At 43.3% G+C, this 17,665-nt stretch overlaps 1 protein-coding gene across 1 annotated transcript in view; it reads right to left on the reverse strand.

Moving 5' to 3' along the window:
- Positions 1-17,665, reverse strand: part of LOC140127061 (cadherin-related family member 3-like) — a 108,843-nt gene that overhangs the window by 15,095 nt on the left and 76,083 nt on the right. The window contains exons 17-19 of the mRNA XM_072147276.1: positions 8,853-8,998; positions 3,134-3,275; positions 1,558-1,811 (exon numbers count right to left, since the gene is read on the reverse strand). Coding sequence (XP_072003377.1) covers positions 1,558-1,811; positions 3,134-3,275; positions 8,853-8,998 — 542 coding nt within the window. The remainder of the gene's footprint in view (positions 1-1,557; positions 1,812-3,133; positions 3,276-8,852; positions 8,999-17,665) is intronic.

Here is a 17,665-nt window from a genome sequence, read left to right on the forward strand (position 1 = left end):
GGTATCTGCTTTTCTTTTAGTTTTCTATGCCCTTGTTTAAAAAAAAAAGCTTAAAAAATTACAGAAATGAGCCTCAGGGGTTCCAGACTCCATAGCTGTTAATGGTGGCCGAAGCCCCTCAGGCTCATTTCCATAATGTTTTAAACTTAAAATCGTAAAAACAATGTCATAATAAGTTAAAAGAAGAGAGGATCTTGCTAGAGGAAGGATACACCAACATCTAACTGTGCTTGGTTTACAATCCCTGATCCTGGCGGTAAATTACTTTAAAACAGATACAATTATGAATGTAGCAGTTAGCATATTTCCCTAGGGATACCTAGACACTTTGTCCTAAAAATTTCTTGTTGGCTGTACCATACCTGCTATGAGCACTAGGTGGGGCTGCTGCACTGATTTAAGCAAGTTTTTCACTAGTTTTTAGCTGGCGTAGATCAGAATAGCACAAACGTTTAGTATTTTCTATTTATTGTTCAAAATGTACTTTAGAAATTAAATATGGCAAAAGCGCACAACATTCTAATTAAAATACAAACATATTTTTCACTGCACTGGCTTTTTGGGGAAAGCTTTTTTTTTGTCATACTAATCTTAGAGGTGTCTAAAAACTATCTAAAAACCTCAATAAATGTGGCGCAGACAGTTTTTTGGTTCAAATTCTGTTGTAAACAGATTGCAAGATTGCATAAGAAATAAACATCTTCTGAAATACAAGGAATATGTGCAAATAGATCAGAAATGCAGTAAAGAAGGGCAACCAATAAAAAAGAAAATTCAAAGCATAAATGTACATCATAACTGTGCCACTAGTAATAAATACTAAATTAAAATAAATCCCAAGTTAGCTTGGCCTGTGGGCTTGATTTCGAATTTTTTTTTCAAGTAATACATTAAACAGATATCTTATGCTATAAGCCAGGGAATCATTTTTAGAATTATTGAAATAAAAATGGCTTTGTAGATAAATAATAGTAAAGGATAATAGTTTTATTGTGCTTTACTGAAAACAAACCATAAATTGAAATATAAAAAGAGGTATACAATGGTAGGGATGCATCAAGTGTGGGCACCTGATGTGTCAGTGCATGATGTAAGCCTGGCCTCTTTCTTTTCACTGAATATATCTAGAGACTCTTATTCCTGATATATCTGACAGCTGTCTTGTGGCCAGTCATATCTACGCCAGGTATTGCCTGGTGCAGAATTGCACTATAACCTGCACCAGTTCCTGGTACAGGAGTGCCACATGCCGGCCCGATCCACGGCCGGGGGGAAGCCCCCTTCATACCCCTTCAAGTCCACTTGGAGTGTACAAGGAATTGTGACTATTTTAGGGCTTGTCCGACAGAAAAATAGTATACAAGCTTTGATAAATCCCACACAAAGATCATAAGTCATGTAAAACATACATTGTATAGTACAATGTATAGTATAGTATAGTACTTGACTCTTCTTGGCATTACAAGTAACTTGCAATGATATACGGTTCCAGCTGTTCCCTATAGAAACAAAGCACTCTTACTAAATGAATGCATGAGAATAAATACAAAATCTTACTTGCACTGTTGTGGGTTGCAGAGTTGTAGTTGGAATGGTAGTAGTCCATGGGACCACATGTATTATAACAGTGGCTGTTGTAGACAGCTGAAGAGCTTTGTTTCCTCCACGTTCATCAGTTACTTCAATCAGCATTTGGAAAACTGTTGGATCCTGTATACCCTCAAAAACATTATATTGAAAGTTTTGAGTTGGTATGACAAATGGAGGACCCTCATCATCCCTCTGAAGAGTGAAACGGTTAGCTTTGTTCTCTGGAAGTAGAAACAAGCAACAATCATTAGGGTATTGGGACAGAATTTCTTTATTAAAGAAGTTTGTTCCTGTGTCCTCCTTTTTTCCCTTGCAGTTTGTGTAAATCAGTGTTCTGTCTGGTAAACCACTGACAGCTAAGAGATAAATAAGCCTAATAAAGTGTCTAATGACTTATCTTTTTACAGACAGTCTCTATATAGTCTAATCTCCTAATCACCAATCATAGTCAATCTAATCATCAAGGGAAATATTCTGCAGATATGGAAAGAGTTAATCATTAGTCTTTGTATGAGTTGGAGAGAGCTCTCAATGCTTTCAGATCCACTGTCCACTACAGGAGAAACAGAAAAAATACACAAAGAAGCAGATTTCCTTAATAAGGTATACTATTATCACCTGTTGTATTCATTCTGAAATAAAAATCAATTTGCTTCAAAGATTTATTTACTCTTTGTTATTGCTACAATTCATGTAAATGCGTTTGTATACAAATGTATACATCAATATGTCAACTGATGGTTTACATCATTTTTTATTTATTTTAAAATCCCAAAGATGATGTGAACCTTACTTCACTTCTCTCAACTGTGCTTTGATAATTTTTAAATAGTCTACTGGGTAAAATATTTTAATGACCTATAAATGATAGTGGTACCTACAGTGACCTCCCTGATCACCTTACAGGATTTGTAAGCTTCTTGTTCAACTTGTTGGTCAGTGGGGGTACACAGTATTATGCGATGACTAATCTTCACCATATAGGTATATAATTAACACTTACATGCTGTGCCCCCTCTGTCAGGATCTTCCCTTCTTTTACCTTCTTAGGACCTTGTTTTCACAAAAATAAATGTTAAAACTTTTGCAAATGAGCCTGAGGGGCCCTGTGTTTAACATATGTTATGGGATTCCCCTTAAACAACCTTAAAACTTTTTTTCATAAAAACAAGGGTTTAAGAAGCTAAACAAAGAGCAGATCCCGCCAGAGGGAGCACACACGAATATGCCAGCGTGCTTGGCTTACAAACCTTCATCCTGGTGGTAGATGTCCTTTAATATATTTATGTGGAAAACTCTTTTAAACTAAACCGTGTATCAAAATTAACATATGAACATAAACAGGTCTGCAATTGATGATTGTGGAAGTTGAAACTTGAAACAGTGATCAATTGGTTAATTAGCAAGTGATTTAGATAGTATTCCAAAGCATTGCTGCACATTATCGCTACACTCCTGATAAGATGTTTGTAATTACTTAATAATATGTAACTAACAGCACCACCACTCATAACACTTAAAAATATTACAACATTTGTCATACCTGAAACTACAGCATAGTTAAGTTGATGATCAGGCGAGTCCATATCTGAACATTGTAGTTTCAGTACAGGCGTCTTCTGTGTAGAGTAAATTATTTTCTCATAATAAGCAGGAGAGCAAACAGGAGGTTCATCATTCACGTTCTGCAGAACAATTACCAAGATCATTTTTCAGAGTAAACAATTCTTAAAAACCATATTATTTTACCTGGCACCATCTGTGAAAATCCTCATGTAAACACAAACCACTTTACTTGAGTTTACATTGATAACTGATACAAGATGAATTATGTATCATATGTTGTTTTTAATGTTGTGAAAAAACACTATACGCTCAGCTAAGGATGGGCATGTTTACATTGTGAAATGGATTAATTTTTATTTACTATTTTTGTGACATTGGCAGCCTCAACCTGCCTCTTTAACAGATAACAAACACTTCAACACTTGTCAGTTTAAAAACAGTAAACCTGATTGTATATATGTATATTAATTCTGGAAAGATTGAATCATTTACACCATTACTATTTGGACTACAATATGTGTCATCAAGGTGTGTAAGTGAAATTAATTTTTCCCATCAATTAAGCATTAAAGGACAATTGATGGCATATTGTTTCTTTTTGGCTTTCCACAGTAAAGAAAGTCAGCAATTTCCCTGTCTATGAGCACTTGCATAACAACTTGAGGTCTGAAAGTCTGAAAGTGTTTCTTGAAAATATAAGACTTGTTAGTAGCCAGGCTTTGAGTTTCTATTCACTTCACAGAAGCAGACATCCGATTTTATCACCTTTTCTTTTCCATGCTGCTGTATGTACTGTGTATCCTTACATACACTCACAATATCTAAATCAGATATCTATATCTGTAAATTCTTATTGAAATTAGTAGTCGTGGTATAATGGCATCAAGTTCTAAGAATGTTTCATACTGACAAAAGAGAGTCCTTGTAACTAAAGGAATGTTGGTTACGATGTATGGGGGATAAAAGGTTAGTAATGAACGAAAAGCTGAAAAGTACCATTTTTGAACAGTGACAAATGGAAGCTATTAAAGTGTTGGTTACTGCAGCTACAAAACATTGTTTGTAACCTGGCTTCAATTTAAAAGAAAGTACTCACGTAAGTGGCCAATTTGTCTCTTGTCATAATTACATGTACAATGGCAATGTTGACTACTTAGTTTTGTTATATGATAATTAGACAGTTGCTGGGAAATATATTAATACATTGCATTGTGAGTGAGAATCAAGCATTCTGGAATCTATAATTACAAGACTATTAGGAATGATTGCTAAACATAATCACAATAAATATTGGCAGTTAATGGGACAACTCAACTTAGGTCAAACTAATATTTATGGATTGTCTTCAAGCCTGTTAATGACCAAGTCTATTTGGTTGTTAATAATAAACCCTTTGTCTGTTCCTTCATTTTTGCTTCTCTCCATTTCAACGGCAACTTTTTAATTTTTTTTATTGTATTATGACTCTAGTAGACCTTGTTTAAAGGGAACCTATCACCAGGAGACCCATTTTTAGCACTCCCCCAGTCCCCACAGAGCAGTCCCCACAGAGCATAGTACATACACTGCCAAAGTGTTTTTGTATAAAAATAGGTTTTACAGAAAAAAAGATATGTTATATTGTACCTTTCATTAGCATCTGCTGTGTGACTAGGCAGTTGCCTTTTGGGAGGGGCTGGAAAGGAGCAGTTACCCCCCACCCTTGGGAAACATGTTTTCAAATATATGAATAACTCCCCTCACTCAGGATTGGCTGTAGAGGAGCAGGGGGCGTCGCTAAGCCCAGTGATGGGTGTTTTCATATATTTGAAAAGGTCACATGGAGAAGCTGTTCCCCAAGGGGGGGGGGGACTGCTCCTTTCCAGCTCCTCCCAAAAGACAACTGCCTAGTCACACAGCAGGTGCTAATGAAAGGTACAATATAACATCTTTTTTTCTGTAAAACCTATTTTTAATAAAAAACCACTTTGGCAGTGTATGTACTATGCTCTGTGGGGACTGGGGGAGTGCTAAAAATGGGTCTCCCGGTGACAGGTTCCCTTTAATGGTGGCATAAGTGAATTGCACATTGTCATTTTTTACATATTTTTTAAAAGACTAAATAAAGACAAAGCACTTCCATTAATTTCTCACACACAAAAATGTTCTTCAAGCTGATACAAGCAATTTAATAAGAAATAGATGTTTATTTCACAATCTCAATTCTATCCCAACAGACTGATGTACATTGGCAGTTGGCCCCTCTCTACAAATAGTGAGTTCCTTTTATGTTATAATGGTCACACTCAGCGCCATGTCCATTAGACGCCATAGATGCCATAATCAAAGATAATTGTACCACTTAAAAGACTGGTGTACTGGCCCCGATCAACGATCACCACTACCTTAGATATCTTGATCTGATAAAATTTACAAGAATTCATCTCGACAAAGACTAGCTCAAAATATCACAAATACCATATTTTTGACAGAAACTCCCATTGATGAATGATCATTTTCTGCTACAACTTTTCTTAGTCAAGAAAGTTTGTTTGGGATAAAAGATCTGCCCAGACCTGCCCAGCAGATGCAGACCTGGATTAATACTTCACATTTTTCATAGTCCTGCTGCACACATTTTTTGGAAGAATGTCAAGTGTTACAAGTGGGTATTTAAAAATGTAAAGATATTGTAAAAATACAGTTTGGTATGCTATGTGAATTACATCTATGAAAGGCATTTTGGTACTCAAGGGAGGCAAGGTAAATTGCAACCTCTCCTAAACCCGACACACACTCTACAAAACAATTCCTAATAATCTTGGTAATTTAGAAGAGGTTTAATGAATAAACGTTCGATGGTGCTACGAGCATGTGTACAGTGAAATAAAAATGAGCTACTCATTATAACTATACATAATTCTGAGATGTTGCCCTGTATCAAAGTAAAAATAGATTTTCAACAGCTGGACAAATACAGAAGAGGCTCCCTCCCGGGACCAGCACCATTGAAAGTTGTCTTATTATACACAAATAGGTTAATGGGTTTTATCATTGATCCAGTACCTGGTCTCTCGTGGTTACTCACCTTTTCAGCATTCAGCGTTATCAAGACAAACAGGTCCACAAGTAGCTAGCAGGAGTCAAGGTAGGAGAACCTCTTTATAAACAGTAAGAGCTGTCAGTAATTCTCTATATTTACGGTTACAGATGTGGGCCTTCAGCACCTGACTCCCTTTTTATCATACCAAATGTACCTCCATATCCTTCTCACATATTTCTCCTAAAGCCTGCACCCCCATGACCGATTATACACATTATTATAATATCCTTTTTACAGTAAGCAACCCAAGTATACCTCTTTGTATAGACTTCATCCATATAACCCTTCTTTCTCACAGCCTGCAACCAGATTCTCCCTTCTTTCTCATGCTCCAACTCTTCTCAAGGATCCTCCACCTCATTATCTAACCTGCACCTAGATATATTCTTTTTAACCAGTCTGCACCACTGTCTTTAGCTTTCACCTCTACCTCCCCTCTTTCTCCAGCCTGCATCCCCATATCCTGCTGTATAACCAAAACACATCTCTATTTCCCCCTCTAGCTCCATCCTACACGTCTAAACCGTCTTCCTTTTTCATTATGTATACCATATTTTCTATTATAACCAGCCTGCACTTCTATATTCCCCTATATCTCCAGCCTACAACTCTATACTGCCTCTTAATACAGCCTGCACCCCAAAATGATCCTCAATAACTCGTCTGCATCTCTAATATCCCCACTCTAGTTTGCACTCTCAGATCCTCCTTTGTATCCAGCCTGCACCTCTATTGCCTTCTTTACCCCATGTCTTTCATCAGACAGTCTACTACATGTAAATGTCATTTTCTAAAAGACCTGTTATGATGTGGTCCTGACATCATGCCAGGTTCTCAAGCCAATAAATTGCATATATGTCTTTCCTCCTAGGCTAAATGGCTTTAATAAGAATGTAATGTCAGGTCCTTCTACCAGGAATAAAAAAGAATTATACTGTTTTTGCTGTGAATCACTAAAAATGTTTTGATATTGCAACTTCCCAGCTTGGTCATGGAACATGGATGTTCAAGAAGCTCATGAGCGATGATGTCTGAGCCAAGATTTCTCTAAAGAGATTTCTTTTTCTCTTACTTCATTGTGCGGACCGAATTATCATTAGTAGTGTATATGTTGTCTAGAGTTGTCTAGCCAGTATCTGTGTTTTTGTATGTTTGTATTTGAGTCAATTGACCATGTTTTCTTATTATAGATCATAGTATCATAGTATATAAGGCCGGAAAAAGACGCAAGTCCAACCTTTAAGAATTAAATAAATGTTTTATCCCCATAACCTGTGATATTTTTTCTCTCCAGAAAGGTATCCAGGCCTCTCTTGAACATGTACATAGAGTCCGCCATAACAACCTCCTGTGGCAGAGAGTTCCATAGTCTCACTGCTCTTACAGTAAAGAACCTTTGTCTATGGTGATGGTTAAACCGCCTCTCCTCTAGGCGTAGAGGATGCCCCCTTGTCCTGGTGACAGGCCTAGGTATAAAAAGATCTTTGGAGAGATCCTTGTACTGTCCGTTCAGGTATTTGTACATTGTAATGAGGTTTCCCGTCAGTCATCTTTTTTCTAAATTTAATAATGCCAAATTTTGTAATCTGTCATTGTATTCTATTCCCCCCCATTTCCCTAATAATCTTGGTTGCTCTCCTCTGCACCCGTTCCAGTTCTACTATGTCTTTTTTATACACCGTTGCCCAAAACTGTACACAATATTCCATGTCTGGTCTGACCAGTGATTTGTATAAGGGCAAAACTATGTCTTTATCATGAGAATCAATTCCTCCCTTGATATATCCCATGATTTTATTTGCTTTAGAAGCAGCCGCCTGGCTCTGGTCACTAAAATTAAGTTTACCATACACCAATACCCCCAAGTCCTTTTCAGCTCCATTTTTACCAAGTAATTAACTGTTTAGGATATAATTATACTTTTTGTTTTCATGGCCCGAGTGCATATCTTTACATTTGTCTACATTAAACCTCATTAAGCTTTTCTCTGCCCACTCCTCAATCTTCCACAAATCCCTGCTAAACTATCGACCTCAGTATTAATCACTTTACACAGCTTAGTATCATCTGCAAATATTGAAACTTGACTGGGTAAACCCACAACAAGGTCATTAATAAAAATGTTAAAAAGAAGTGGCCCCAATACTGACCCCTGTGGCACTCCACTGGTAACATCAACCCAATCTGAGAATGTGCCATTAATGACCACCCTCTGTTTTCTATCATAAAACCAATTACTTACCTGAATACACAGATTTTCACCTAGTCCCAGCAGTCTCATTTTATGTACCAACCTTTTATGCGGCATGGTGTCAAACGCCTTTGAAAAGTCCAAATATACAACATTCACAGTGTCCCTTTCATTAAGTTTTTTTTAAAGTTTTACTACATTAAGATAATTTTAATGGCGATTACTGCAGAATCAGCCGAACTGATGCATTGAGAAGTAGGACACGTTGAACTAGAAATGGATCACAGACATGCAGATGTTTTACAGAATTCAACACAGCTAAACTCAACTTTAGGTTAAGCAATTAAATTATGTAAATAAAATAGAAACACATTCATATATGGTGTATATCATATTTACACTTGGTTTCTTTAGAATACTTACAATGATATTAATGATGACAGTGTCCAAACTACTCCTCTGTCGCAGGGGATCCGCTTCTACATCATTGTTTAGGTCTGTGGCCTGTACTGTTATTGAATATTTATTTTTCTTCTCAAAATCTAGTGTATCTCGGACTTTGATAATACCTGTTGCAAAAAATTTAATGTATAAGTCTATCTTCACATAACGGTGATAACCCTCATACCAAAATATTTTGGTATGGTATCGATACTGCATCCTTTACATCCTTTTAATCCTTCTTAATCTCTCCAGTGTTTTATAAGAAGGGTATGTTGGCTTTCTACATCTTGTAATATCATACTAAAAACTAATACCCCTGGCATTTGAATTTTATCAGATAGGTCAACTTTAGGTTCGCTTCTTGAACATGATGCCATGTATAAATAATTGAAATGTGTTGTTGAAACTAAAAAAATGAAAACGTAAGTCTATATGACATAGACCTCATATACTAGTGATATACCAGCTAAAAGTTGCATTGAAAAGTTGGAATTCTGCGACTACAATTCTCACCAATTATTGACATGCTTACTGAAAGTTAAACATTCTCCCAATCTACTATTGATGGCCTATCCTGAATATGCCTTTTACCTTAAATATGATTGCTTTAGCACTGAGATGTAATTGATAATAACTAGTAATAAAATAATCATACAGGAAATGCGGAGCCTGACCGCGAAGCAAGCTGGAAGCTTAAGCGACAGCTCCGGCCTAGCAGACCCTGCACCACGGATATATAGCGTCTCACTACCCTCCAAAATGGGAAAATCCAGTATGGAGAAGGACACTGACCGCTTCGAGACCCCGAGGGGTAAGAAAAAACAAGGGGATTTCGAGAAATATCTCCGGAAAAAGCTAAACACGCCACCGGCGAGGACTCGCAAGATGGCGCCGGAACTCCCCCCAGAATCCGATTACCAGGATGTTTCAGACAGTGCAGCCGAAACGGAATCTATTACCGCTGCACCAGATGCTGAATTATTATCCAAAACCATCTTACAAAAAGTGCTAAGTAAGGCACTAGCTCCGTTGAAGAAGGAACTTACCACGATCAAAGAAGAAGTAAGATCTGTGGTTAGAAGGGTGGAAACTCTAGAGCACAACCAAGCCACCATAGTGGATTTCAGTGCGGTGCTCGCACACAGCTTCTCTACACAGGACGATGGTTTAAACATGGCTATCCTCCAGATCGAGGACCAAGAAAATAGAAGCTGGCGTAAAAATGTACGAATTAAAGGCCTGCAAGACACAGCTAAAAGAATATTTGCCTCACTCCTAACGGAGGACAATAGTAATTGAAAGAATACATTGGTCCTTGCGACCACCGCCAAAGCCCGAAGAGCCGCCTAGGGATGTTGTATGCGGCCTACTAAACTACAAGAATACGGCAGATATTTTGAGAGCAGCCAGAGAGGCCAAAGACACAGAATTCGAAGGCACTAAAATTGCCCTCTTCCAGGACTTAGCGCCCTCAACTCTATACAAAAGGCGATTAATGCACCCACTAACGGATCATCTGTGGAACCATAAGATTTTATTCAGATGGCTGTTTCCCTTTGGCTTGAGCTTTGCTATACACGGCAAAAGATGCACCATTAAAGTCCCGGCCGACTTGCAGAAAGCCTGGGACCTCGTAGATATCCCACCTATGGACATTTCTTCATGGATGCCAGTTACGGAGCAACACTTGGACTTATCACCACTACCGGTGATTGAAAAATGGGAAACGGTGTCGAAAACAAAGTCTCCAAAAAATAAGCCTGGAAAATGACATGGGACTTATTCCACTCCTAGAAGTAACCACTGTTAGAAGCACGTAAGCAGAAACCTATTGTCAGGCTTGCGGGATGTGGATCCGCTGGACCACTGCAGACGATGACTCAAGCCACTACCTGGGACCGGAGTCTAAGTGGTACCCGGTTTTCACCAGAGCCCGCCGCAAAGCGGGTTAGACAAGCTGCGGCGTGGTACCACCTGGTCGTTCCTCAGGCGTGACTTGTCTGCAGTGGCGGCCAAGGTTGAGGTACAGAAACAGCAGTCAAGCTCGGGGTCACAGTCCAGGCACAGGGTCAGGGCAGGCGGCAGAGATGCAACGTCAGAATCCAAACCGGGGTCAGCAACAGGAGATCCAAGCAGAAGGGTACGGGAACACAGAACTCACGACAGCAATACGGAGGGACACTGGAACACGGGAACACGGAGGTAGACAGGCAACGCAGGAACACGGAGGGAGTCAGGCACGCAGGAGACACTAGAACGCAGGAGACACTGGAACGCAGGCAAATCGCAACAGAGCTTTCTCTAAGGCTGTGGGGCAGAAAGATCCGGAAGGGCTTGCAGGAAGAAGCAGGCTTATATGGATTTTGGGCAATGTGGCCAGCGCCAATTAATGGCGTGCTGGCCCTTTAAATTTCCTGAAAGTGTTGCGCGCGCGCCCTGAGGCGCGGGACCGCGTGCACACAGAGCGAGGCCGGGACTCGGGAGCGGGGAGAGGTGAGACGCGCTGGCGCGGCGCCTGCGGGGAGCGAGAGGCACGGGTGAGCCCGCGACCCGCGATGTGGGTCGCGGGTCCACTCGTGACAGTACCCCCCCCCCTTCGGCCTCCCTCTCTTCTTGGGTTGAATAAATCTCTGCAGAAGATCACGGTCCAGAATATTGTCCTCCGGCTCCCAAGACCTCTCTTCTGGACCGAACCCCTTCCAGTCGACTAAGAAGAATCGCTTCCCCCTTACTGTCTTCATATCGAGGATGTCTTTTACCTCATAGGTGTCGGTGGAGTCAGCCACAGGGGTAGGAGGAGGTACTTGCCGGGAGAAGCAGTTCAGGATGACAGGCTTGAGCAGGGAGACATGGAAGGAGTTCGGGATGCGCATGGTGGGAGGAAGGCGCAACTTGTAGGATACAGGATTGATACGGATCAGGACCTCGAAAGGACCCAAGAAACGAGGACCGAGCTTCTAACCAGGTATCTTCAGCCGGATATACCTGGAAGATAACCAGACCTTGTCCCCAGGAGAGAAGACGGGAGGAGGTCTGCGTTTCTTGTCGGCCTGGATTTTAGTGCGAGCAGACGCCCGAAGTAGAGATAGACGAGTCTGTCTCCATACAGAGCTGAGGTCCTGCACCAATTCTTCCACCGCAGGAACATCCGAGGGAACTGAGAGAGGGAGTGGAGGGCGTGGAATTCTTCCATAGACAACAAAGAATGGAGCAGCACCAGCAGACTCAGAATCCAGAGAGTTGTAGGAGAACTCTGCCCAGGGCAACAAAGTGGACCAGTCGTCCTGACGGGCAGAGACAAAATGACGCAGATAGCAGCCCAGACTCTGGTTGACTCTCTCCACTTGACCATTGGACTGAGGGTGGTAGGCTGAAGAAAAGTCCAACTTCACCTGCAATTGGCCGCAGAGTGAGCGCCAGAAGCGGGAGACAAATTGAACTCTACGATCAGAGACAATGTGCAGAGGAAGCCCATGTAGCCGGAATATATGTTGGAAGAAGAGACTGGCAAGACGTGGAGCAGACTGTAGACCTGGAAGAGGAACGAAATGAGACATCTTCGAAAACCGGTCTGTTACCACCCAGATGACAGTATTGCCCGAAGAAGATGCAAGATTTGTGACAAAGTCCATAGCCATGTGAGACCACGGGCGACTGGGTATCGGCAACGGAAGCAAGAGACCAGCCGGTTTTAGACGAGAAGGCTTATTTCGAGCACAGGAGGTGCAGGATCCCACAAAGTCCCGAACATCTTTGACCAAGTCAGGCCACCAGTAGTAGCGGGAGATGAGGGCCACGGAGCGTTGCACCCCAGGGTGCCCAGCCAGGCGGGAAGAATGTCCCCAAAACAAAATCCTCTTCCGCAGAGCAGGTCGGACATACGTCTTGCCAGGGGGAAGCTGCCGAAGATCCACAGGAGCGGCTGCAACCAACTGATCCGGAGAGATGATATACTGAGGAACCGGCTCTTCTCCAACAACATCTGAGGCACGGGAAAGGGCATCTGCCTTGATATTCTTCTCTGCTGGTCGGAAGTGGATCATCAAATTGAAGCGGGAGAAGAATAGTGACCAACGGGTTTGCCTGGGATTAAGACGTTGGGCAGTCTGGAGGTACGAAAGGTTCTTATGATCCGTATAAACACAGACTGGATAGTGAGCACCCTCCAAAAGATAACGCCATTCTTCCAGGGCAAGTTTGATTGCCAAAAGTTCCTTGTCACCAATAGAGTAATTCTTCTCTGCAGGAGAAAAAGTTTTAGAAAAGAAACCGCACGTAAGAGTTCGGCCCCTGGGTCCTTTCTGGGTAAGCACAGCACCTGCACCGACAGAAGATGCGTCCACCTCCAAGATAAAAGGCTTCTCAGTATCAGGTCTAGAAAGGATCGGAGCTTCAGCAAAGGCGGACTTTAACTTTGCAAAGGCCTCTTCAGCCATTGGAGGCCAAAGGCGTGGATTAGCGCCCTTCCTGGTGAGTGCCACGATGGGGGCAACAAGAGTAGAGAAAGGAGGAATGAACTGACAGTAGTAGTTTGCGAAGCCCAGGAATCTCTGAATGGCGCGAAGACCCTCTGGACGAGGCCACTGAAGAACGGCAGACAGCTTGGTAGGATCCATCTGGAGACCCCTGTCGGAGATGATGATGTAACCAAGAAAAGGTAGACTCCGTTGATGGAAGAGACATTTCTCGAGCTTAGCGTAGAGACAATTGGCTCAAAGGCGGCCTAGGACTTGCTGTACGTGAGATTGATGAGTCTTGAGATCTGGAGAGAACACCAAGATGTCATCCAGGTAGACCACTACACACGTATACAGAAGGTCCCTGAAGATGTCATTGACAAACTCCTGGAAGACAGCTGGAGCATTGCATAATCCAAAAGGCATCACAAGGTATTCGAAGTGACCATCTCGGGTGTTAAATGCTGTCTTCCATTCGTCGCCCTTGCGGATACGAATAAGGTTGTAGGCCCTGCGAAGATCCAACTCTTGGAACCGCGCAGGCGATCAAACAGTTCTGTGATCAGTGGCAGAGGGTAGCGGTTTTTAACCGTGATCTTATTAAGTCCACGATAATCAATACAAGGACGCAAGGAGCCGTCCTTCTTAGTAACAAAGAAGAATCCTGCACCCGCAGGAGAGGAGGACTTCCGTATGAAACCTCTTTGCAAGTTCTCCTGGATATACTCTGACATAGCTGTGGTCTCAGGAACGGAGAGTGGATACACTCGGCCTCTGGGAGGAGAAGTGCCCGGCAATAACTCAATAGGGCAATAGTAGGGTCGATGCGGTGGCAAAGTCTCAGTCTGCTTTTTAGAGAAGACGTCAGAGAAGTCCTGGTAGCACGTGGGTAAACCCTCCAAAGGCTTCTTAGAGAGGAGGCCAATACAGGTACAGGCAGGGAAGCTCCCATACAGCGGGACCGGCACTCAGGACCCCAATGAAGGATCTCCCCTGTCATCCAATTGAGAACAGGAGCATGGAGCTGCAGCCACGGAAGACCCAACAGGATAGAGGACGTGGAGCGAGGTAGCACGTAAAAGGACAGTCTCTCTTTGTGTAACACTCCGACTTGCAAGGACAGAGGCTTGGTGCGGTACAAGACCGGGTCAGAGAGGATCTGGCCACTTACGGATGAGATGACCAATAGCTTCTCAAGGCGAACCACTGGGATGTGATGCCGAGAGACCAGATCGGCATACACGAAATTCCCTGCAGAGCCGGAGTCCAGGAACGCAGAGACTTGGATCTGTGGACTGGCGCCAACGCTGAGAAGCACCGGAATCAACAGACGTGGAGAAGCTTGGCAGACACCTAGCGACGCTTCTCCCAAGAACCCTAGGTGCTGGCGCTTCCTGGACGCTGAGGACGGATAGGACAGGACCCGATGAAGTGCTCCGGACTAGCACAATAAAGACAAAGGTTACCCTGGCGCCTTCTGATGCGTTCCTGGGAGGAGAGTCTAGCTCTGTCCACCTCCATAGGCTCCTCTGCGGATAGTAAGACCTGAGGCTGGAGTGGTCTTTGGAAGACCGGGGCCAAGCGGTGAAGGCGTCGAGGACGGACTTGAGGTTGCTCGAAGCGTGATTCCTCCGCACGCTCTCTAAATCGCACGTCTATCCGAGTGGCCAAGGTGATGAGACCACTCAGAGTAGACGGAAGATCACGAGCGGCCAGAGCGTCCTCCACATGAGAGGCGAGACCCTTCTTGAAAGCGGCAGACAAGGCGGCGTCATTCCAGGCAAGTTCTGACGCCAAAGTACGGAACTGGACCGCATACTCTCCCACGGAGGAATTTCCCTGGCGCAAGTTCAATAAGGCAGACTCGGCGGAGGAGGCCCGAGCTGGTTCCTCAAACACGGCCCTAAATTCGGACACAAAGGCTGAGAGAGAAGCCGTAACCGGGTCGCTTCTGTCCCACAGGGGTGTAGCCCAGGCCAGGGCTTTCCCAGAGAGTAGGCTTATTAAAAACGCCACCTTTGATCGCTCCGAAAAAAACTGGGTCGGCATAAGTTCAATATGCAGGGAGCACTGAGTTAAAAAACTTCTGCACATCTTAGGATCACCATCATATTTGCTGGGCATGGACAAGCGCATCCTGGGTTCAACAGCAGGGAGAGGTGTCGGAGCTGTAGAAGTCACTAGAGCAGCTTCCGGAACCTGTTGCGGTTGTTGGTTGGCCAATAGTTGCTGCAACATGGCAGTGACCTGCTCCAGCTGATCACACTGCGCAGCAATCTGCCGGGATTGGTGGATCCCAATAGTAGCGAGGTCAGGCTTGCTAGGAGACAGAACCTCGACGGGATCCATGGCCGGATCTTACTGTCAGGCTTGCGGGATGTGGATCCGCTGGACCACTGCAGACGATGACTCAAGCCACTACCTGGGACCGGAGTCTAAGTGGTACCCGGTTTTCACCAGAGCCCGCCGCAAAGCGGGTTAGACAAGCTGGGGCGTGGTACCACCAGGTCGTTCCTCAGGCGTGACTTGTCTGCAGTGGCGGCCAAGGTTGAGGTACAGAAACAGCAGTCAAGCTCGGGGTCACAGTCCAGGCACAGGGTCAGGGCAGGTGGCAGAGATGCAACGTCAGAATCCAAACCGGGGTCAGCTACAGGAGATCCAAGCAGCAGGGTACGGGAACACAGAACTCACGACAGCAATACGGAGGGACACTGGAACACGGGAACACGGAGGTAGACAGGCAACGCAGGAACACGGAGGGAGTCAGGCACGCAGGAGACACTAGAACGCAGGAGACACTGGAACGCAGGCAAATCGCAACAGAGCTTTCTCTAAGGCTGTGGGGCACAAAGATCCGGCAGGGCTTGCAGGAAGAGGCAGGCTTATATAGATTTTGGGCAATGTGGCCAGCGCCAATTAATGACGCGCTGGCCCTTTAAATTTCCTGGAAGTGTCGCGCGCGTGCCCTGAGGCGCGGGACCGCGCGCACACGGAGCGAGGCCGGGACTCGGGAGCGGGGAGAGGTGAGACGCGCTGGCGCGGCGCCTGCGGGGAGCGAGAGGCACGGGTGACACCTATATGCATATAGAGCGCGTCCACCCGTGACACCTATATGCATATAGGTACAGTGCTACAATTGATATGCTAATTATCTGTTCCCCTTTTTTATTGAATTATATTCCTCCAACGATACATTAGGTATTCCAGATATTACCTATACATCTGAAGTATTCTGCCAACTCATTTTCCTCTCCAGTTACCCAGCATTAGATTTGTCTTAAGTCTGAAGTTTTTTTTTGTTTATTTTAAATCATGTTTTTCTGTTTTAAACGTTTTTCAGTTATTGTTACAGTGCACAAGTTGGTAATGTATGATATACGGTCAGTCGGTCGTGTATGATATACGCCCCGGAAAAGAGCTCAAATTTTATCATTATTAAGAAATGACCACTCTGACATCTGCCTTATCCAGGAAACGCACTTTAAGCATGGGCTAACCCCATCATTTCCAAAATATAAATTCAGCCACCGCTTTCACAGTGCTCATGAGAAAGCAGCAAGAGGCACTAGCATTCTTATCTCCAAATCTATACCCTTTACACACATTCTGACATGGGCTGATACAGATGGAAGATGTGTATTAGTAAAAGGTAAAATCGGCACAACTGTAATAACCTTGGTGTCCATCTACACGCCAAATAAAAAACAAGCAAGCTGGCTCAGAGAAACGCTGACCAAGATACAAGAACTGTCAGAGGGAGTTAAGATCATTGGGGGCGATCTGAATCTAGCTCTACAACCTACATTAGATTGCTCCTCTGGAATATCGTCACAATCACAGAAATCGCTTAGCCTAGCTTTCAGATCACTGAAGGGAGCAGATTTAGTGGATACCTGGAGACTGTTAAACCCCACAAGTAGGGATTACACACATTTCTCAGCTGTACATCATGCCTATCAGCGAATAGATTATATCTTCTGCTAATCCTCCCATATCGATAGCATTAAATAAGCAGATATAGGCACAATGACGGTATCGGATCATGCGCCAATACACGTCAGGCTATCTATCGCAAACCTCCCCAAAAAGAAAAATGCATGGCGTCTCAATGAGACACTATTAGACTCACCAGACACTGTTAATCTCTTTTCTAAAAGAATCCAGACTTTCTTTGAAGAAAACAAACCAACAGACACCACACATACTATTACCTGGGAAACACACAAAGGGGTCATAGGAGGAGAATTAAGAGAACTTGGCTGCAGATTAAAGAAACAAAGAACAGCCACACTAAACGATCTTTTACAACAGATTTCAGAAATTGAAATACTAAAT

This window comes from Engystomops pustulosus, chromosome 4 (genome assembly GCF_040894005.1).
Source record: "Engystomops pustulosus chromosome 4, aEngPut4.maternal, whole genome shotgun sequence".
NCBI lineage: Eukaryota > Metazoa > Chordata > Amphibia > Anura > Leptodactylidae > Engystomops > Engystomops pustulosus.